The sequence below is a fragment of the Oncorhynchus clarkii genome, chromosome 3, assembly GCF_045791955.1.
Source record: "Oncorhynchus clarkii lewisi isolate Uvic-CL-2024 chromosome 3, UVic_Ocla_1.0, whole genome shotgun sequence".
Classification (NCBI taxonomy): domain Eukaryota; kingdom Metazoa; phylum Chordata; class Actinopteri; order Salmoniformes; family Salmonidae; genus Oncorhynchus; species Oncorhynchus clarkii.
In genome coordinates, this window is record NC_092149.1 from 89,078,199 (window position 1) to 89,101,162 (window position 22,964).

The 22,964-nt window shown below is 47.5% G+C and overlaps 2 protein-coding genes across 3 annotated transcripts in view; one reads left to right on the top strand and one right to left on the bottom strand.

Annotated features, from left to right (window-relative positions):
• Positions 1 to 22,964, top strand: part of LOC139405540 (ras-associated and pleckstrin homology domains-containing protein 1-like) — a 131,927-nt gene that overhangs the window by 16,937 nt on the left and 92,026 nt on the right. Inside the window, exon 2 of one of the 2 annotated variants that reach the window (XM_071147953.1) lies at positions 20,302 to 20,363. The exons of the other annotated variant lie outside the window; for it this stretch is intronic. The gene's annotated coding sequence lies outside the window, so the exon portion shown is untranslated. The remainder of the gene's footprint in view (positions 1 to 20,301; positions 20,364 to 22,964) is intronic. 2 annotated transcript variants of the gene reach the window in all.
• On the bottom strand, positions 10,845 to 22,854 carry LOC139386367 (proline-rich protein HaeIII subfamily 1-like). Its single transcript, XM_071131914.1, has 2 exons — positions 22,111 to 22,854; positions 10,845 to 10,997 (listed from the first exon to the last, which is right to left on the bottom strand). The coding sequence occupies exons 1-2, from the start codon at positions 22,852 to 22,854 to the stop codon at positions 10,845 to 10,847; spliced, it is 897 nt and encodes a 298-aa protein (XP_070988015.1).

The window sequence follows — 22,964 nt, forward strand, 5'->3', positions numbered from 1 at the left end:
AAGGAGTCATCATGTCAGGTATTCCTGGGGCATGGTCCTAGGGCTCAGGTCCTCCGAGAGAGAGAAAGAAAGAGAGAATTAGAGAGAGCATATGTGGGATGGCCAGTCCTCTTCTGGCTACACACAGAGAAGTTTCAAAACAATAAAGACATTACAAATGTAATTTTATATATATATATATATATGTGTGTTTTAACAATGTACACATGGTTAAAGGACACAAGATAAAATAAATAAGCATAAATATGGGTTGTATTTACAATGGTGTTTGTTCTCCACTGGTTGCCCTTTTCTCGTGGCAACAGGTCACAAATCTTGCTGCTGTGATGGCACACTGTGGAATTTCACCCAGTAGATATGGGAGTTTTTCAAAATATGCCATACATCTCCATTTTAGATAGATACCTCTTCATGTTGTTGTTTGTTTAGTGTTTTCCAGTTTTCCCAGAAGTGGTTAGAGTCTGTGGATTCTTCAATTGCATTGAGCTGATTTCTGACGTGATGTTCCTCCTTTTTCCATAGTGTATTTCTGTATTGTTTTAGTGATTCACCATAGTGAAGGCGTAGACTCAGGTTTTCTGGGTGTCTATGTTTTTGGTTGGACAGGTTTCTCAATTTCTTTCTTAGATTTTTACATTCTTCATCAAACCATTTGTCATTATTGTTAATTTTCTTCGGTTTTCTATTTGAGATTTTTAGATTTGATAGGGAAGCTGAGAGGTCAAATATACTGTTAAGATTTTCTACTGCCAAGTTTACACCTTCACTATTACAGTGGAACGTTTTACCCAGGAAATTGTCTAGAAGGGATTGAATTTGTTGTTGCTTAATTGTTTTTTGGTAGGTTTCCAAACTGCATTCCTTCCATCTATAGCATTTCTTAATGTTACTCAGTTCCTTTGGCTTTGATGCCTCATGATTGAGTATTGCTCTGTTTAAGTAGACTGATTTTGCTGTGGTCTGATAGGGGTGTCAGTGGGCTGACTGTGAACGCTCTGAGAGACTCTGGGTTGAGGTCAGTGATAAAGTAGTCTACAGTACTACTGCCAAGAGATGAGCTATAGGTGTACCTACCATAGGAGTCCCCTCGAAGCCTACCATTGACTATGTACATACCCAGCGTGCGACAGAGCTGCAGGAGTTGTGACCCGTTTTTGTTGGTTGTGTTGTCATAGTTGTGCCTAGGGGGGCATATGTGGGAGGGAATGCTGTCACCTCCACCTCTCTCTGTCTCTCTGTCTCTCTCTGTGTCTGTCTCCTATCATCGATCTCTTCTCCATGAAAGCTCTGTCAAGAAAGGAACATGTGGTATTGAACACATGTTATTCATATGCCTGTTATAGACTAGAGTTCTTAAGATCTCTGCTGCTGTGTTGTAGTGTACGTCCCACATGGCACCCTATATAGTGCACTACTATAGACCAGGGCCCTATTCCCTATATAGTGTACTACTATAGACCAGGGCCCTATTCCCTATATAGTGCACTACTATAGACCAGGGCCCTATTCCCTATATAGTGCACTACTATAGACCAGGGCCCTATTCCCTATATAGTGCACTACTATAGACCAGGGCCCTATTCCCTATATAGTGCACTACTATAGACCAGGGCCCTATTCCCTATATAGTGCACCACTATAGACCAGGGCCCTATTCCCTATATAGTACACTACTATAGACCAGGGCCTTATTCCCTATATAGGACACTAGAATAGACCAGGGCCCTATTCCCTATATAGTACACTACTATAGACCAGGGCCCTATTCCCTATATAGTACACTACTATAGACCAGGGCCCTATTCCCTATATAGTGTACTACTATAGACCAGGGCCCTATTCCCTATATGTAGCCTGTGGAAAGGCGAAAGGTTTCTGCTGGGAAGCAGATATTATGATGACATTGTGACTGTTTTGTTCATTTTGGACTTGGTTGAGGGTTTTTTCTGTTGTTCAAGGCAAGCCGAGGTCTGTGGTTGGTCAATAGTAGGGATTCTACACCGCTTCGTCTGTGATTGGTCAATAGTCGGGATTCTACACCGCTTCGTCTGTGATTGGTCAATAGTAGGGATTCTACACCGCTTCGTCTGTGATTGGTCAATAGTAGGGATTCTACACCGCTTCGTCTGTGATTGGTCAATAGTAGGGATTCTACACCGCTTCGTCTGTGATTGGTCAATAGTAGGGATTCTACACCGCTTCGTCTGTGATTGGTCAATAGTCGGGATTCTACACCGCTTCGTCTGTGATTGGTCAATAGTAGGGATTCTACACCGCTTCGTCTGTGATTGGTCAATAGTAAGGATTCTACACCGCTTCGTCTGTGATTGGTCAATAGTCGGGATTCTACACCGCTTCGTCTGTGATTGGTCAATAGTAGGGATTCTACACCGCTTCGTCTGTGATTGGTCAATAGTAAGGATTCTACACCGCTTCGTCTGTGATTGGTCAATAGTCGGGATTCTTCGGTGAAGTCTTTTTTTAAATCAACGCAAGACGACTTGTTTTCATTGAGAAATACTGCACCAGACATCTGAGTTAGATGTAATGTTGCTAAAACACCCAAATGAATGACAGATTTCTGGAGTCATCTGACTATTTTGAGAAAGTGTGTACTGGCTACGGAAGTTTCAAAATGGACAAATATTACTATTGGTGATTTTTCTCTTTTTTTTACAAGCGATGGTCTTCTAAGGGAGTATTTATTTAACCTTTATTTAACTAGGAAAGTCAGTTAAGAACAAATTCTCATTTTCAATGACGGACTAGGAACAGTGGGTTAACTGCCTTGTTCAGGGGCAGAACAACAGATTTTTACCTTGTCAGCTCAGGGATTCGATCCAGCATCCTTTCGGTTACTAGTCCAACGCTCTAGCTACTAGGTCACCTCTAACAGGCTACCTGCCTCCCCCAATATGTGAGCAGACTCGTTGGCCGAGCTGAAGCATGCCTTAAGAGGCTCCAGTGTTAGAAAGGCCAGTGAGTTCCTCTGCTATTCTGTGTGTGTGTGTGGGGGGGGAGGGGGAGGGGGGGGGGGGGGGGGGCTGTTGGGTGTGTGTGTGTTGGGGGGGGGCTGTTGGGGGTGATTATTTTCAGACTTTGTCAATGCTCCTGACTGCTGGTGCTGCCATATTAATAGAACCGGGGTCCCCATTTAAGTCATGTGACATCATGGCTGGACCGGCGGACATCGTGAGTGTACCCATAAGAGCAAAGCAGGAAGTGTACCCATAAGAGCAAAGCAGGAAGTGTACCCATAAGAGCAAAGCAGGAAGTGTACCCATAAGAGCAAAGCAGGAAGTGTACCCATAAGAGCAAAGCAGGAAGTGTACCCATAAGAGCAAAGCAGGAAGTGTACCCATAAGAGCAAAGCAGGAAGTGTACCCATAAGAGCAAAGCAGGAAGTGTACCCATAGGAGCACAGCAGGAAGTAGTATGTGCTAAAATATGAGCTGTTTTTTGTTTGATTCAACTCAACTGACATTCCCAAAAAATCCAATCCATTAAATGAGCCACATCAGTTTACATAATTTGAATAATTTAAATTTAAACATTCTACATTACCATGGGTTCATCAGTATCTCTCTGGGATGGTCTGGTATTGAATAGCTAGGCTGTCAGGTCATAGTTCATCAGTATCTCTCTGGGATGGTCTGGTGTTGAATAGCTAGGCTCTGTCAGGTTGTAGTTCATCAGTATCTTTCTGGGATGGTCTGGTATTGAATAGCTAGGCTCTGTCAGGTCATAGTTCATCAGTATCTCTCTGGGATGGTCTGGTGTTGATTAGCTAGGCTCTGTCAGGTCGTAGTTCATCAGTATCTCTCTGGGATGGTCTGGTGTTGATTAGCTAGGCTGTCAGGTCATAGTTCATCAGTATCTCTCTCTGGGATGGTCTGGTGTTGAATAGCTAGGCTGTCAGGTCATAGTTCATCAGGATCTCTCTCTGGGATGGTCTGGTGTTGATTAGCTAGGCTGTCAGGTCATAGTTCATCAGGATCTCTCTCTGGGATGGTCTGGTGTTGAATAGCTAGGCTGTCAGGTCATAGTTCATCAGTATCTCTCTCTGGGATGGTCTGGTGTTGAATAGCTAGGCTGTCAGATCATAGTTCATCAGGATCTCTCTCTGGGATGGTCTGCATATAGCACTACTTTGGACCAGAGCCCAATGGGTCAAAAGTAGTGCACTATGTATGGAATAGGGTGCCATTTAGGTGGTGTAGGGTTAATAGTGATCTATATCATCCCTGATTCCCTGGCCCAGTTTACTGACGACCATCTTCTCGCTCTCTAATGATGGGCAGTTTGGGAGATAGAATGAGGAATTGGCGACTTCAATAGTTTGTAATGAAAGGTGTTAGAGTGCGGGGTTTAAAAGAGTGAAACTGGAAAAGGGGAAACTCGCTGTAACTCACTACCAGTTCGGGTTCCTTAATAGCTTCTACCCCCAAGGCTTAAGACTGCTGAACAATGAATCACATGGCCACCTTCTGCTACTCACTGTTTATTATCTATGCATAGAGAATATACCCCTAGCTACATGCGCACTTTATCTTGGCTAACCTGTATCCGCACACTGACTCTGCTGGTATCTCCTTTATATAGACGCAGTATTGTTATTGTGCATATTTTTTAACTTTAGTTTATTTAGTAAATATTTTCTTAACTCTATTTATTGAACTGTATTGTTGGTTAAGGGCTTGTATTCGGCTCACTCTCTCTCGCTGTCTCGCTCACTCTCTCTCGCTGTCTCGCTCACTCTCTCTCGCTGTCTCGCTCACTCTCTCTCGCTGTCTCGCTCACTCTCTCTCGCTGTCTCGCTCACTCTCTCTCTCTCGCTGTTCATCCTAAAGACCATATCTCTTATCTAGCCTGTTAAGGCCTGACCAGAGGCTGGCTGACTGACCAGAGCAGGCCAGAGCAGGCCAGACCTGACCAGGCCAGAGCAGGCCAGACCTGACCAGGCCAGAGCAGGCCAGACCTGACCAGGCCAGAGCAGGCCAGACCTGACCAGGCCAGAGCAGGCCAGACCTGACCAGGCCAGAGCAGGCCAGACCTGACCAGGCCAGAGCAGACCAGACCTGACCAGGCCAGAGCAGACCAGACCTGACCAGGCCAGAGCAGACCAGACCTGACCAGGCCAGAGCAGACCAGACCTGACCAGGCCAGAGCAGACCAGACCTGACCAGGCCAGAGCAGACCAGACCTGACCAGGCCAGAGCAGACCAGACCTGACCAGGCCAGAGCAGACCAGACCTGACCAGGCCAGAGCAGACCAGACCTGACCAGGCCAGAGCAGACCAGACCTGAGCAGACCAGACCTGACCAGGCCAGAGCAGACAAGACCTGACCAGGCCAGAGCAGACCTGACCAGGCCAGAGCAGACCAGACCTGACCAGGCCAGAGCAGACCAGACCTGACCTGACCAGGCCAGAGCAGACCAGACCTGAGCAGACCAGACCTGACCAGGCCAGAGCAGAGCAGACCAGACCTGACCAGGCCAGAGCAGACCAGACCTGACCAGGCCAGAGCAGACCAGACCTGACCAGGCCAGAGCAGACCAGACCTGACCAGGCCAGAGCAGACCAGACCTGACCAGGCCAGAGCAGAGCAGACCAGACCTGACCAGGCCAGAGCAGAGCAGACCAGACCTGACCAGGCCAGAGCAGACCAGACCTGACCAGGCCAGAGCAGACCAGACCTGACCAGGCCAGAGTAGACCAGACCTGACCAGGCCAGAGCAGACCAGACCTGACCACGCCAGAGCAGACCAGACCTGACCAGGCCAGAGCAGACCAGACCTGACCAGGCCAGAGCAGACCAGACCTGACCAGGCCAGAGCTGACCAGACCTGACCAGGCCAGAGCAGACCAGACCTGACCAGAGCAGACCTGACCAGACCTGACCAGACCAGACCTGACCAGGCCAGAGCAGAGCAGGCCAGACCAGGCCAGAGCAGGCTAACTAACAGGGAAGCTCAGTCTTACACCAGTAACATGCCAGTAAAATAAAGGGAGAATCTTTGAACAGTGGTGACATTCTCTTTGGATGCTATTGATGTAATGTTGGAATTGGTGCATGGAAAATGTAAACTCACTCTTCTATTTTCCCCTGGCTGGCTGGCTGGTTGCAGTGGGCCAATGGTCTGACTGTACACACAATGGGCCAAGTCTCTAAGCACATCCTGATGTGGTGGTCTGGGGGAAGAGTGTGACACGAAACCAGCATCTGACTTTATCTCTCACACCCACACACCACTGATTAAAGATCAGCTGTTTATTTTACCGCCTAAATATCACAAAACAAACATCGCGTGTCTCGTTTACATTCCAGGCATGGAAAGAGAGGAAAAATATCTAGCAGTCATGTCATTTAATATCTAGGATCCTGCCTGGCAGTCATGTCATTTAATATCTAGGATCCTGCCTGGCAGTCATGTCATTTAATATCTAGGATCCTGACTGACAGTCATGTAATTTAATATCTAGGATCCGTCTTTACTACATAGTCAGTATCTTGAGTGCCAAATGACTCCCTCCCTAGGAGATCAGGGGGACGTGAAGGCAGCCTCCCTAGGAGATCAGGGGAAGTGAAGGCAGCCTCCCTAGGAGATCGGGGGAAGTGAAGGCAGCCTCCCTAGGAGATCGGGGGAAGTGAAGGCAGCCTCCCTAGGAGATCGGGGGAAGTGAAGGCAGCCTCCCTAGGAGATCGGGGGAAGTGAAGGCAGCCTCCCTAGGAGATCGGGGGACGTGAAGGCAGCCTCCCTAGGAGATCGGGGGACGTGAAGGCAGCCTCCCTAGGAGATCGGGGGACGTGAAGGCAGCCTCCCTAGGAGATCGGGGGAAGTGAAGGCAGCCTCCCTAGGAGATCGGGGGAAGTGAAGGCAGCCTCCCTAGGAGATCGGGGGAAGTGAAGGCAGCCTCCCTAGGAGATCGGGGGAAGTGAAGGCAGCCTCCCTAGGAGATCGGGGGAAGTGAAGGCAGCCTCCCTAGGAGATCGGGGGGAGTGAAGGCAGCCTCCGTCGGAGATCGGGGGGAGTAAAGGCAGCCTCCGTCGGAGATCGGGGGGAGTGAAGGCAGCCTCCGTCGGAGATCGGGGGGAGTGGAGGCAGCCTCCGTCGGAGATCGGGGGGAGTGGAGGCAGCCTCCGTCGGAGATCGGGGGAAGTGGAGGCAGCCTCGTCGGCGATCGGGGGAAGTGGAGGCAGCCTCGTCGGCAATCGGGGGACGTGAAGGCAGCCTCGTCGGCAATCGGGGGACGTGAAGGCAGCCTCCCTAGGAGATCGGGGGAAGTGAAGGCAGCCTCCCTAGGAGATCGGGGGAAGTGAAGGAAGCCTCCCTAGGAGATCGGGGGAAGTGAAGGAAGCCTCGTCGGAGATCGGGGGAAGTGAAGGAAGCCTCGTCGGCGATCGGGGGACGTGAAGGCAGCCTCGTCGGCGATCGGGGGACGTGAAGGCAGCCTCCGTCGGCGATCGGGGGACGTGAAGGCAGCCTCCGTCGGCGATCGGGGGACGTGAAGGCAGCCTCCGTCGGCGATCGGGGGACGTGAAGGCAGCCTCCGTCGGCGATCGGGGGACGTGAAGGCAGCCTCCCTAGGAGATCGGGGGACGTGAAGGCAGCCTCCCTAGGAGATCGGGGGACGTGAAGGCAGCCTCCCTAGGAGATCGGGGGACGTGAAGGCAGCCTCCCTAGGAGATCGGGGGACGTGAAGGCAGCCTCCCTAGGAGATCGGGGGACGTGAAGGCAGCCTCCCTAGGAGATCGGGGGACGTGAAGGCAGCCTCCCTAGGAGATCGGGGGAAGTGAAGAAAATCCTCGCACAGAAAATCCACTGGTCCTCGGAGCTCATTTAGACCCAGTCAACACTGAATGAAACACCAATTAGATAAAGATTTTATGATGGTTGTCTTTTTATTAGTGTCTTTTTATTTCACCATTTGAAAACAACAAGTTTTACTAGCGTTTAAGAGCAATTGGAGGCCACGGAAGGAGAGTTGTATGGCATTGAAGCTCGTTTGGAGGTTTTTTAACAGTGTCCAAAGAAGGGCCAAAAGTATACAGAATGGTGTCGTCTGCGTAGAGGTGGATCAAGGAATTACACGCAGCAAGAGCGACATCATTGATCTATACAGAGAAAAGTGTCGGCCCGAGAATTGAACCCTGTGGCACCCCCATAGAGATTGCCAGAGGTCCGGACAACAGGCCCTCCGATTTGACACACTGAACTCTGTCTGAGAAGAAGTTGGTGAACCAGGCGAGGCAGTCATTTGAGAAACCAAGGCTATTGAGTCTGCCAATAAGAATGCTGTGATTGACAGAGTCGAAAACCTTTGCCAGGTCGATGAATACAGCGGCACAGTATTGTCTTTTATCGATGGCAGTTGTGATATAGTTTAGTACCTTGAGCGTGGCTGAGGTGCACCCATGACCAGCTCGGAAACCAGATTGCACAGCGGAGAAGGTACGGTGGGATATGAAATGGTCGCTGATCTGTTTATTAACTTGGCTTTTCGAATACTTTAGAATGGCAGGGTAGGATGGGTATAGGTCTGTAACAGTTTGGGTCTAGATGCAGGGCAGGATGGATATAGGTCTGTAACAGTTTGGGTCTAGAGGCAGGGCAGGATGGATATAGGTCTGTAACAGTTTGGGTCTAGAGGCAGGGCAGGATGGATATAGGTCTGTAACAGTTTGGGTCTAGAGGCAGGGCAGGATGGATATAGGTCTGTAACAGTTTGGGTCTAGAGGCAGGGCAGGATGGATATAGGTCTATAACAGTTTGGGTCTAGAGGCAGGGCAGGATGGATATAGGTCTATAACAGTTTGGGTCTAGAGGCAGGGCAGGATGGATATAGGTCTAACAGTTTGGGTCTAGAGGCAGGGCAGGATGGATATAGGTCTGTAACAGTTTGGGTCTAGAGGCAGGGCAGGGCAGGATGGATATAGGTCTATAACAGTTTGGGTCTAGAGGCAGGGTAGGATGGGTATAGGTCTGTAACAGTTTGGGTCTAGAGGCAGGGCAGGATGGGTATAGGTCTGTAACAGTTTGGGTCTAGAGGCAGGGCAGGATAGATATAGGTCTGTAACAGTTTGGGTCTAGAGGCAGGGCAGGATGGGTATAGGTCTGTAACAGTTTGGGTCTAGAGGCAGTGTAGGATGGATATAGGTATGTAACAGTTTGGGTCTAGAGGCAGGGCAGGATGGATATAGGTATGTAACAGTTTGGGTCTAGAGGCAGGGCAGGATAGATATAGGTCTGTAACAGTTTGGGTCTAGAGGCAGGGCAGGGCAGGATAGATATAGGTCTGTAACAGTTTGGGTCTAGAGGCAGGGCAGGGCAGGATAGATATATGTCTGTAACAGTTTGGGTCTAGAGGCAGGGCAGGGCAGGATAGATATAGGTCTGTAACAGTTTGGGTCTAGAGGCAGGGCAGGGCAGGATGGATATAGGTCTGTAACAGTTTGGGTCTAGAGGCAGGGCAGGATAGATATAGGTCTGTAACAGTTTGGGTCTAGAGGCAGGGCAGGATAGATATAGGTCTGTAACAGTTTGGGTCTAGAGGCAGGGCAGGATAGATATAGGTCTGTAACAGTTTGGGTCTAGAGGCAGGGCAGGGCAGGATAGATTTAGGTCTGTAACAGTTTGGGTCTAGAGGCAGGGCAGGATAGATTTAGGTCTGTAACAGTTTGGGTCTAGAGGCAGGGCAGGGCAGGATAGATTTAGGTCTGTAACAGTTTGGGTCTAGAGGCAGGGCAGGGCAGGATAGATATAGGTCTGTAACAGTTTGGGTCTTGAGTGTCACCCCCTTTGAAGAGGGGGATGACTGCAGCAGCTTTCCAATCTTTAGGAATCTCGGACGATACGAAAGAGGTTGAACAGACTAGTAATAGGAGTTGCAAAAATGGCAGCGGATCCTTTTCTAAAGAGTGGGTTCAGGTTGTCTAGCCCAGCTGATTTGTAGGGGTCCAGACTGTCTAGCCCAGCTGATTTGTAGGGGTCCAGGTTTTGCAGTTCTTTCAGAACATCTGGATTTGGGTGAAGCAGAAGCTGCGGAGGCTTGGGCAAGTAGCTGCGGGGGGTTCTGGCACAGCCAGAAGAGGACTGGCCACCCGTTATAGTCTGGTTCCGTTCTAGGTTTCTTCCTAGGTTCTGGCCTTTCTAGGGAGTTTTTCCTAGCCACCGTGCTTCTACACCTGCATTGCTTGCTGTTTGGGGTTTTAGGCTGGGTTTCTGTACAGCACTTTGAGATATCAGCTGATGTAAGAAGGACTTTATAAATACATTTGATTTGGTGCGGAGTTGGGGTAGCCAGGAGGATAGCATGGCCAGCCGTAGAGAGATGCTTATTGATATTCTCAATTATTGTGGATTTATCGGTGGTGATAGTGTTTCCTAGCCTCAGTGCAGTGGGCAGCTGGGAGGAAGTGCTCTTATTCTCCATGGACTTTACAGAGTCCCAGAACTTTTGCAGTTAGAAAAAGCTAGCCTTTACTTTCCTAATTGACTGTGTGTATTGGTTCCTGACTTCCCCGAAAAGTTGCATATCGCGGAGACTATTTGATGCCAGCGCAGTACTGGGGGCTCAGGCATGGCTGGGTGTGTCTGGGGGACTCGGGCATGGCTGGGTGTGTCTGGGGGATCAGGCATGGCTGGGTGTGTCTGGGGGGACTCAGGCATGGCTGGGTGTGTCTGGGGGGACTCAGGCATGGCTGGGTGTGTCTGGGGGGACTCAGGCATGGCTGGGTGTGTCTGGGGGGACTCAGGCATGGCTGGGTGTGTCTGGGGGGACTCAGGCATGGCTGGGTGTGTCTGGGGGGGCTCAGGCATGGCTGGGTGTGTCTGGGGGGGCTCAGGCATGGCTGGGTGTGTCTGGGGGGGACTCGGGCATGGCTGGGTGTGTCTGGGGGGACTCGGGCATGGCTGGGTGTGTCTGGGGGGACTCGGGCATGGCTGGGTGTGTCTGGGGGGACTCGGGCATGGCTGGGTGTGTCTGGGGATCAGGCTATGGAGGTCCACTTTGTCCAAACAGGACAAGGTGGTGTCCTACAGTGACAGTGTTGTTATCACACTCCATGTTTCAGGTGCTGCAGTGACTATGCTGAATCGCGTGATGAACAGTCCTATTAGAGCCGTGAAAAAAGTCTGAAGTTGCTAGAAACCGTATTGTACTTTAGGCAAATGTCTCAACATGTCAGCTCAGCTGAAGTGGATAGAAGCAGCCAATTATTTGTAAAGGTTGTAATCTGTTAACAGTACTGTTAGTGGAACGGAGTCCAGTCAGAGTACTGGGATATACTGTGGAGTAAAACCAGTGAAAATAGGTATTTGATGCTACATGGCAGGAGAGGTGGTAGTGGAAATGATTGTGGGCAGTAATCGGTTCATCTCATGAATCAACCCAAATACGTGATGACAGAAAGGTGTCGACACAACATGGTGCTCCCAGTCAGAGAGGGAAGGTTAATGAGGTGGTAGAGGGAGGTGTGTTGTGCTCCCAGTCAGAGGGAAGGTTAATATGAGGTGGTAGAGGGAGGTGTGTTGTGCTCCCAGTCAGAGAGGGAAGGTTAATATGAGGTGGTAGAGGGAGGTGTGCTCCTAGTCAGAGAGGGAAGGTTAATATGAGGTGGTAGAGGGAGGTGTGTTGTGCTCCCAGTCAGAGAGGGAAGGTTAATGAGGTGGTAGAGGGAGTTGTGCTCCCAGTCAGAGAGGGAAGGTTAATGAGGTGGTAGAGGGAGTTGTGTTGTGCTCCCAGTCAGAGAGGGAAGGTTAATATGAGGTGGTAGAGGGAGTTGTGTTGTGCTCCTAGTCAGAGAGGGAAGGTTAATGAGGTGGTAGAGGGAGGTGTGTTGTGCTCCTAGTCAGAGAGGGAAGGTTAATATGAGGTGGTAGAGGGAGTTGTGTTGTGCTCCCAGTCAGAGAGGGAAGGTTAATGAGGTGGTAGAGGGAGTTGTGCTCCTAGTCAGAGAGGGAAGGTTAATATGAGGTGGTAGAGGGAGTTGTGTTGTGCTCCCAGTCAGAGAGGGAAGGTTAATGAGGTGGTAGAGGGAGTTGTGTTGTGCTCCTAGTCAGAGAGGGAAGGTTAATGAGGTGGTAGAGGGAGGTGTGTTGTGCTCCCAGTCAGAGAGGGAAGGTTAATATGAGGTGGTAGAGGGAGTTGTGCTCCCAGTCAGAGAGGGAAGGTTAATAGGAGGTGGTAGAGGGAGTTGTGTTGTGCTCCTAGTCAGAGAGGGAAGGTTAATATGAGGTGGTACAGGGAGTTGTGTTGTGAAAGACCGACAGACGTGTCAAAACAGGAGCGACTGAGTAGGAGGAGATGTAGTCAAGATAATGACTGTCACACCCAACCCTGTTGCTGACAGTGCAGAGAACACCTTAACCATTTAAATCTTTAAGGTTACCATGAGGCTAGGAGACTCTCCCTCTCGCTCTCTCTCTCACGTCCGCAGGGCAAGATGGAGCCTACCCTCAGTGGCGCTTTACATCAGTTGAAGGGCTTTATTGACATGGGAAACATATGTTATCATTGCCAAAGCAAGTGACATTGATAAACAAAAGTGAAATAAACAATAAAAATGAACAATAAATAAGCATAAATATGGGTTGTATTTACAATGGTGTGTGTTCTTCACTGGTTGCCCTTTTCTCGTGGCAACAGGTCACAAATCTTGCTGCTGTGATGTCACACTGTGGAATTTCACCCAGTAGATATGGGAGTTTATCAAAATTGGATTTGTTTTTTAATTCTTTGTGGATCTGTGTAATCTGAGGGAAATATGTCTCTAATATGGTCATATTTGTTTTTATTTTAATCATTTTAAAAATATAACCTTTTATTTAACTAGGCAAGTCAGTTAAGAACACATTCTTATTTACAATGACGGCCAAACCCGGACGTCGCCGGGCCAATTGTACACCGCCCTATGGGACTCCTAATCACGGCCGGTTGTGATACAGCCTGGAATGGAACCAGGGCCTTAGAACCAGGGCCTTAGACCGCTGTGATACAGCCTTGAATGGAACCAGGGCCTTAGACTGCTTTGATACAGCCTGGAATGGAACCAGGGCCTTAGAACCAGGGCCTTAGACCGCTGATAAATTACAACCGTCAGGAGGTTAGGAAGTGCAGCTCAGTTTCCACCTCATTTTGTGGGCAGTGTGCACATAGCCTGTCTTCTCTTGAGAGCCATGTCTGCCTACGGCGGCCTTTCTCAATAGCAAGGCTATGCTCACTAAGTCTGTACATAGTCAAAGCTTTCCTTAATTTTGGGTCAGTCACAGTGGTCAGGTATTCTGCCGCTGTGTACTCTCTGTTTAGGGCCAAATAGCATTCTAGTTTGCTCTGTTTTTTTGTTAATTCTTTCCAATGTGTCAAGTAATTATCTTTTTGTTTTCTCATGATTTGGTTGGGTCTAATTGTGCTGTTGTCCTGGGGCTCTGTGGGGTGTGTTTGTGAACAGAGCCCCAGGACCAGCTTGCTTAGGGGACTCTTCTCCAGGTTCATCTCTGTAGGTGATGGCTTTGTTATGGAAGGTTTGGGAATCGCTTCCTTTTAGGTGGTTGTAGAATTTAATGGCTCTTTTCTGGATTTTGATAATTAGCGGATATCGGCCTAATTCTGCTCTGCATGCATTATTTGGTGTTCTACGTTGTACACGGAGGATATTTTTGCAGAATTCTGCATTTCTCAGTTTGGTGTTCTTCCATTTTGTGAAATCTTGGTTGGTGAGCGGACCCCAGACCTAACAACCATAAAGGGCAATGGGTCCTATAACTGATTCAAGTATTTTTAGCCAAATCCTAATTGGGATGTCAAATTTTATGTTCCCTTTGATGGCATAGAATGCCCTTCTTGCCTTGTCTCTCAGATCGTTCACAGCTTTGTGGAAGTTACCTGTGGTGCTGATGTTTAGGCCAAGGTACGTATCATTTTTGTGTGCTCTAGAGCAAGCAGGTGTCTAGATAGAATTTGTGTTCCTGGCAATTGGACACATTCTGGAACACCATTATTTTGGTCTTACTGAGATTTATTGTCAGGACCCAGGTCTGGCAGAATCTGTACAGAATATCTAGGTGCTGCTGTAGGCCCTCCTTGGTTGGTGACAGAAGCACCAGATCAACAGCAAACAGTAGACATTTGTCTTCAGATTCTTGTAGGGTGATGCCGGGGGCTACAGACTGTTATAGTGCCCGCGCCAATTCGTTGATATATATGTTGAAGATGGTGGGGCTCAAGCTGCATCCCTGTCTCGCCCCACGACCCAGTGGGAAGTAAGGTGTCTTTTGCCTGTTTCAACTGCACACTTGTTATTTGTTAACATGGATTTTATAATGTTGTATGTTTTACCCCCAACACCACTTTCCATCAACTTGTATAGCAGATCCTCACGCCAAATTGAGTCAAAAGCATTTTTCAAATCAACAAGCATGAGAAGACTTTGCCTTTGTTTTGGTTTGTTTCTCAATTAGGTGAATATGTGGTCTGTCGTACGGTAATTTGGTAAAAAGCCAATTTGATATTTGCTCAGTACATTGTTTTCATTGAGGAAATGTACAAGTCTGCTGTTAATGATAATGCAGAGGATTTTCCCAAGGTTACTGTTGACACATATTCCACGGTAGTTATTGGGGTCAAATTTGTCTCCACTTTTGTGGATTGGGGTGATCAGTCCTTGGTTCCAAATATTGGGGAAGATGCCAGAGCTGAGGATGATGTTTAAGAGTTTTAGTATAGCCATTTGGAATTTGTCGTCTGTATATTTTATTTATTTTATAATTTCATTCATCAACACCACAGGCCTTTTTGGGTTGGAGGGTTTGTATTTTGTCCTGTAGTTCATTCAATGTAATTGGAGAATCCAGTGGGTTCTGGTTGTCTTTAATAGTTGATTCTAAGATCTGAATTTGATCATTGATCACAGCGATTGATAATGTTTTTGCTGTTTGTACTTTGTTAAAGAGCCATAATGATTGGAGAAGTGCTCTGTCCATCTCACTCTTTGTCTCTCTGTCTGTCGGTCTCTGTCTCCATCTCTGTCTGTGCATCTGTGCGCCAAATACAACAAGTTACACCTTACAGTGAAATGCTTACATACAGGCTCTAACCAACTGGGCAATTTTTAATTAAAAATATATTTCTGTCCCTATCTTGCTGTCCCTCTCTCTGACTCCTGTCGGCTTCTCTCTCCCTCATCCTCCTCTGTTTGTCTCTCCCTCAGTCTCCCCTGTCTGCCTATCTCTCGGTCGGTCTGTCTGTCTGTGTTTCTCTCGGTTTCTCTCGGTCTGTCTGTTCGTCTTGGTCTCTCTGTTGGTCTGTCTGTCTGCCTGCCTGGGTCTCTCGGTCGGTCGGTCGGTCTTCTCTGTCTGCCTGGGTCTCTCGGTCGGTCTTCTCTGTCTGTCTGGGTCTCTCGGTCTGTCTGCCTGGGTCTGTCTGTCTGGGTCTGTCTGCCTGGGTCTCTCGGTCTGTCTGCCTGGGTCTCTCGGTCTGCCTGCCTGGGTCTCTCTCGGTCTGCCTGCCTGGGTCTCTCTCGGTCTGCCTGCCTGGGTCTCTCTCGGTCTGCCTGCCTGGGTCTCTCTCGGTCTCTCGGTCTCTCTCTTTCTCTTTTTTTTCTCTCTCTCTATCGCTCGCTCGCTCACTCTCTCTTTCTCTCTTAATTCAATTCAATTTATTGGCGTGACAATGTACATATTGCCAAAGTTTACTTTGGAGATTAAGTTAAATGTACAATATTAACATAATTATAATAATTATAATCCCAGATTGTCAATGGGACAATCAGTGACATCAAGGGTCAAAATAACTGTACAATGAACAATCACAATAACAATAATAACAATACTAACAATAACAATAACAATAACAATGACAATAAGCATAGAGGACGTGGTTGGTCTGTCAGACACTGTCCCTCATCTTATGGCAGGCAGCAATGTAGTGCTCTGTCAGACACTGTCCCTCATCTTATGGCAGGCAGCAATGTAGTGGTCTGTCAGACACTGTCCCTCATCTTATGGCAGGCAGCAATGTAGTGGTCTGTCAGACACTGTCCCTCATCTTATGGCAGGCAGCAATGTAGTGGTCTGTCAGACACTGTCCCTCATCTTATGGCAGGCAGCAATGTAGTGGTCTGTCAGACACTGTCCCTCATCTTATGGCAGGCAGCAATGTAGTTGTCTGTCAGACACTGTCCCTCATCTTATGACAGGCAGCAATGTAGTGGTCTGTCAGACACTGTCCCTCATCTTATGGCAGGCAGCAATGTTGTGGTCTGTCAGACACTGTCCCTCATCTTATGGCAGGCAGCAATGTAGTGCTCTGCCAACCCACAGCTCTCTGCGTCCTCCCACAACAGGACGGGTACCCTCATCAGAAAGGTCTTTCTCTTGCTCTCTCCGCCTCTCTCTCTTTCCATTCCTTTTCAACCTCTCAAATCAACTAGTTTTTGGAAAGAACAAATGTGGTTAGTTGTTTGCTTCTGCTGATGTTTTCACTGGCAGGGGCATTTCTCTGAGACCGAGGCTTGAGGTGGAAAGATTTGCTCCATCCCATTTCATCAGAAATTGGGAGTGGGTGTCTGGTCTACTCTACAAGCCCTTGCTGTAAGAATAACCGTTGAAATCTAAATGGAAATACTACTTCATAATGAATGTTTATACAGTAACCACTGTCTCATGTCTCCGTCTACTATGTTAAACAACGGCCAGGCAGGAAGTGACGTGAAATGAACAGGGAGGAGTGACTGTAACAGATACATGTGAACCCCCCACAGCACCCACACTGTACCACCAGACCAGACAACATTCAAATGTACTGCGCAATGGCTCTGGTCTAAAGTAGTGCACTACTATATAGGGAAAGAGGAGCCTTTTTGAGACGCAAACAATGTCTGGATAGTGGATAGTGTGGATATTTTTTTTAATTTCACCTTTATTTAACCAGGTAGGCTAGTTGAGAACAGGTTCTCATTTACAACTGCGACCTGGCCAAGATCAGGCATAGCAGTGTGAACAGACAACACAGAGTTACACATGGAGTAAACAATTAACAAGTCAATAACGCAGTAGAAAAAAGGGGAGTCTATATACATTGTGTGCAAAAGGCATGAGAAGGTAGGCGAATAATTACAATTATGCAGGTTAACACTGGAGTGATAAATGATCAGATGGTTATGTACAGGTAGAGATACTGGTGTGCAAAAGAGCAGAAAAGTAAATAAATAAAAACAGTATGGGGATGAGGTAGGTAAATTGGGTGGGCTATTTACCGATGGACTATGTACAGCTGCAGCGATCGGTTAGATGCTCAGATAGCAGATGTTTGAAGTTGGTGAGGGAGATAAAAGTCTCCAACTTCAGCGATTTTTTTGCAATTCGTTCCAGTCACAGGCAGCAGAGAACTGGAAGGAAAGGAGGCCAAATGAGGTGTTGGCTTTAGGGATGATCAGTGAGATACACCTGCTGGAGCGCGTGCTATATGTGTAGTGGGTGGATAGTTTGGATATCTCTAGTGGGTGGATATCTCTAGTGGATGGATATCTCTAGTGGGTGGATATCTCTAGTGGGTGGATAGTTTGGTTATCTCTAGTGGGTGGATATCTCTAGTGGGTGGATAGTTTGGATATCTCTAGTGGGTGGATATCTCTAGTGGGTGGATAGTTTGGATATCTCTAGTGGGTGGATATCTCTAGTGGGTGGATATCTCTAGTGGGTGGATAGTTTGGATATCTCTAGTGGGTGGATATCTCTAGTGGGTGGATAGTTTGGATATCTCTAGTGGGTGGATATCTCTAGTGGGTGGATATCTCTAGTGGGTGGATATCTCTAGTGGGTGGATATCTCTAGTGGGTGGATATCTCTAGTGGGTGGATATCTCTAGTGGGTGGATAGTTTGGATATCTCTAGTGGGTGGATATCTCTAGTGGGTGGATAGTGTGGATATCTCTAGTGGGTGGATAGTGTGGATATCTCTAGTGGGTGGGTAGTGTGGATATCTCTAGTGGGTGGGTAGTGTGGATATCTCTAGTGGGTGGATAGTGTGGATATCTCTAGTGGGTGGATATCTCTAGTGGGTGGATATCTCTAGTGGGTGGATATCTCTAGTGGGTGGATAGTGTGGATATCTCTAGTGGGTGGATAGTGTGTGAAATGCTGAATACAACAGGTGTAGGTAGACCTCACAGTGAAATGCTGAATACAACAGGTGTAGTAGACCTCACAGTGAAATGCTGAATACAACAGGTGTAGTAGACCTCACAGTGAAATGCTGAATACAACAGGTGTAGTAGACCTCACAGTGAAATGCTGAATACAACAGGTGTAGTAGACCTCACAGTGAAATGCTGAATACAACAGGTGTAGTAGACCTTACAGTGAAATGCTGAATACAACAGGTGTAGTAGACCTCACAGTGAAATGCTGAATACAGCAGGACCTCACAGTGAAATGCTGAATACAACAGGACCTCACAGTGAAATGCTGAATACAACAGGACCTCACAGTGAAATGCTGGATACAACAGGACCTCCATGACCTTACTTTTCGGAAGCTGAACTTGCCCTTGAACAGTTGTGAAATACACTGTTGGTTCGATGTTTCATGAGCTGAAATATAGGTTCCCAGAAATGTTCCATACACACACAAAAAGCTTATTTCTCTAAAATGTTGTGCACAAATGTGTTTACATCCTGTTAGTGAGTATTTTTCGCTTTGCCAAGGTATGCTGCACCTGTCAGGTGGCTGGATTATCATGAAGCTTTAACTTTATGAGCATTACACAGGTGCACCTTGTGCTGGGGACAGTAAAAGGCCACTCTAAAATGTGCAGTTTTGTCACACAACACAATGCCACAGATGTCTCAAGTTTTGAGGGAGCGTTCAATTGGAATGCTGACTGCAGGAATGTCCACCAGAGATGTTCTCTACCAAAGCTGCATCAAGTCATTTTAGAGAATTTGGCACTACATCCAACCGGCCTCATAACCACAGACCACATGTAATCACAGCCAGCTTCTTCACCTGCTCGTCTGAGACCAGCCACCCGGACAGCTGATGAAACTGTGGGCACAACTGAAGACTTTCTGCACAAACATTTTTCAGGGAAGTTCATCTGCTTACTCGTCGTCCTCACCAGCGTCTTAAGCTGACTGCAGTTCGGCGTCATAACTGACTTCATTGTGCAAATGCTCACCTTCGACAGCCGCTGTCACGCTGGAGAAGTGTGCTCTTCACTCTTCAAAGATGAATCCGTTTCAGCTGTACCGGGCAGATGGCAGACTGCGTGTATGGTGTCATGTGGGCGAGGGGTTTGCTGATGTCAACGTTGTGAACAGCCCCATGGTGGCGTGGGGGGTTATGGTATGGGCAGGCAAAAGCTACGGACAATAAACACAATTACATTTTTATCAATGACAATTTGAATGCACAGAGATACTGTGATGAGACCCTGAGGTCTGTTGTCGTACCATTCATCCGTCCCCATCACCTCACGTTTCAGCATGATAATGCACAGCCCCATGTAGCAAGGATCTGAACACAATTCCTAGAAGCTGAACATGTACCAGTTCTTCCATGGCCATTGAGCATACGGTGCATTCGGAAAGGATTCAGACCCCGTGACTTTGTCCACATTGTTTTACGTTACAGCCTTATTCTAAAAGGGATTAAATGCTTTTTCCCCTCATCAGTCTACCCACAATACCCCATAATGACAAAGCGAAAACAGGTTTTTAGACATTTTTGCAAACATTCAAAATTCAACGTCCCCAAGGACAGAGTGTCCTCCATTCTTAAATGGAAGAAGTTTGGAACCACCAAAACTCTTCCTACAGTTTGCTGCTTGGCCAAACTGAGCAATCAGGGGAGAAGGGCCTTGGTCAGGGAGGTGATGCCTCAGTAATGCTACTCTGTTGGTGTGGCTCCCGTGGGCTTAGTAATGCTACTCTGTTGGTGTGCCTCCCGTGGGCTCAGTAATGCTACTCTGTTGGTGTGGCTCCCGTGGGCTCAGTAATGCTATTCTGTTGGTGTGGCTCCCCTGGGCTTCAGGGAAGTCAATGGCTCCTATTCCCTACTTTGGACCAGGGCCTGGATAGGGCCCATCTGTTCAAAAGTAGTGCACTACATAAGTGATAGGCTGCCATTTTGGGAAAACTAATTTGATTTCTACAGTAACAGTCACATTTAGCTGAGTCTGCAGAAAGCAGAGGGTTTAAGTGGATTGATATTCAGCGTTACTTTGAATCCAGGTGAATTATCGTTCTGCACTCTCTGCTCTGAATAAAGGCCTCTCTCTCTCTCTCTCTCCTTCCTTCAAGGTGATTTTAACCATCAGGGTTTTCCTGACAGACTGAGGCTGCCCAGCTAAACTACACCAAAGGTAAGAATTGCGTTAGGACATTATAATGTACATATCTTATGCTGTACACACACCACACACACCACACACACACACATGTTGCACCATAACGTTGGTACTTTCTTTATAGTATTTTATCAAATGTGTCTCTCTATTTATTTACCATTATTGTGACCAACAGATGCATGTCTGTGTTCCCAGTCATGTGAAATCTATAGATTAAGGCCTAATGAATTTATTTACCATTATTGTGACCAACAGATGCATGTCTGTGTTCCCAGTCATGTGAAATCTATAGATTAAGGCCTAATGAATTTATTTACCATTATTGTGACCAACAGATGCATGTCTGTGTTCCCAGTCATGTGAAATCTATAGATTAAGGCCTAATGAATTTATTTACCATTGTGACCAACAGATGCATGTCTGTGTTCCCAGTCATGTGAAATCTATAGATTAAGGCCTAATGAATTTATTTACCATTATTGTGACCAACAGATGCATGTCTGTGTTCCCAGTCATGTGAAATCTATAGATTAAGGCCTAATGAATTTATTTACCATTATTGTGACCAACAGATGCATGTCTGTGTTCCCAGTCATGTGAAATCTATAGATTAAGGCCTAATGAATTTATTTACCATTATTGTGACCAACAGATGCATGTCTGTGTTCCCAGTCATGTGAAATCTATAGATTAAGGCCTAATGAATTTATTTACCATTGTGACCAACAGATGCATGTCTGTGTTCCCAGTCATGTGAAATCTATAGATTTAAGGCCTAATGAATTTATTTACCATTATTGTGACCAACAGATGCATGTCTGTGTTCCCAGTCATGTGAAATCTATAGATTAAGGCCTAATGAATTTATTTACCATTATTGTGACCAACAGATGCATGTCTGTGTTCCCAGTCATGTGAAATCTATAGATTAAGGCCTAATGAATTTATTTACCATTATTGTGACCAACAGATGCATGTCTGTATTCCCAGTCATGTGAAATCTATAGATTAAGGCCTAATGAATTTATTTACCATTATTGTGACCAACAGATGCATGTCTGTGTTCCCAGTCATGTGAAATCTATAGATTAAGGCCTAATGAATTTATTTACCATTGTGACCAACAGATGCATGTCTGTGTTCCCAGTCATGTGAAATCTATAGATTAAGGCCTAATGAATTGATTTACATTGACTGATTTCTGTAACTCGGTAAAATCTTGGAAATTGTTGCATGTTGCATTTCTATATTTTTATTCAGTTTATATGAACATCAAGAGTGTCCAAAGCTGTCATCAAGGCAAAGGGTGGTTACTTAGAAGAAACTTAAAATCTAAAATATATTTGGATTTGTTTAACACTTGTTGTTTTGGTTACTACATGATTCCATGTGTTATTTCATAGTTTTGATGTCTTCATTATTATTCTACAATGTAGACAATAGTAAAACTAAAGAAAACCCCTGGAATGAGTAGGTGTTCTTCAACTGGTGACTGGTACTGTATTTATACAGGGTAGTTGTGCAGTATGAGTTGGGGAGGTGGAGGCCTTGGTTGATGGCTGGCTCTATGGTTGGGTTGATGGCTGGCTCTATGGTTGGGTTGATGGCTGGCTCTATGGTTGGGTTGATGGCTGGCTCTATGGTTGGGTTGATGGCTGGCTCTATGGTTGGGTCGGCGGTGCTTTCATGTTTCCCACCAGAAGTGTCTGTTGTTGGTGGGTATTATATGAACATTTAAGTAGTTATACTTTATAGTACAGACCAGAGCAGTGGCTGTGTGGGTCCCTGGCTGTGTGGGTCCCTGGCTGTGTGGGTCCCTGGCTGTGTGGGTCCCTGGCTGTGTGTGTCCCTGGCTGTGTGTGTCCCTGGCTGTGTGGGTCCCTGGCTGTGTGGGTCCGTGGGTCCCTGGCTGTGTGGGTCCGTGGGTCCCTGGCTGCGTGGGTCCGTGGGTCCCTGGCTGCTCTGGTCCCGTGGGTCCCTGGCTGCGTGGGTCCCTGGCTGCGTGGGTCCGTGGGTCCCTGGCTGCGTGGGTCCCTGGCTGCGTGGGTCTGTGGGTCCCTGGCTGCGTGGGTCCATGGGTCCCTGGCTGTGTGGGTCCCTGGCTGCGTGGGTCCCTGGCTGTGTGGGTCCCTGGCTGTGTGTGTCCGTGGGTCCCTGGCTGTGTGGGTCCGTGGGTCCCTGGCTGCGTGGGTCCCTGGCTGCGTGGGTCCCTGGCTGCGTGGGTCCCTGGCTGTGTGGGTCCGTGGGTCCCTGGCTGCGTGGGTCCCTGGCTGTGTGTGTCCGTGGGTCCCTGGCTGCGTGGGTCCCTGGCTGCGTGGGTCCCTGGCTGCGTGGGTCCCTGGCTGTGTGGGTCCGTGGGTCCCTGGCTGCGTGGGTCCCTGGCTGTGTGGGTCTGTACTGCGGTCAGTAGTAATCCTATGCGAAGGCTGTCTCCAAGGCAACCCCCTGCATTTGCCTTGGCAGGCCTGCTCCATCCATGGCTAAAGCCAGTGTGTGAGAGAAACATGCTATCAAACGTTTGTTTCATGAAACTAAATAAATATTGCACTCTGACCCACAAAACGTATTTGCTAGATTCATGATAGTGTTAGACAAATCAATGAAAGTGAACTTCAA

What these genes read in the sequence shown, in the direction of transcription:
- LOC139386367 (XM_071131914.1), bottom strand. Translation starts at nt 22,854, where the DNA reads ATGTTTCTCTCACACACTGGCTTTAGCCATGGATGGAGCAGGCCTGCC. An exon ending in CCCACACAGCCACTGCTCTG is followed by an intron (nt 10,998 to 22,110) that starts GTCTGTACTATA and finishes GGACCTCCATAG; the next exon opens with CCTGATCCCCAGACACACCC.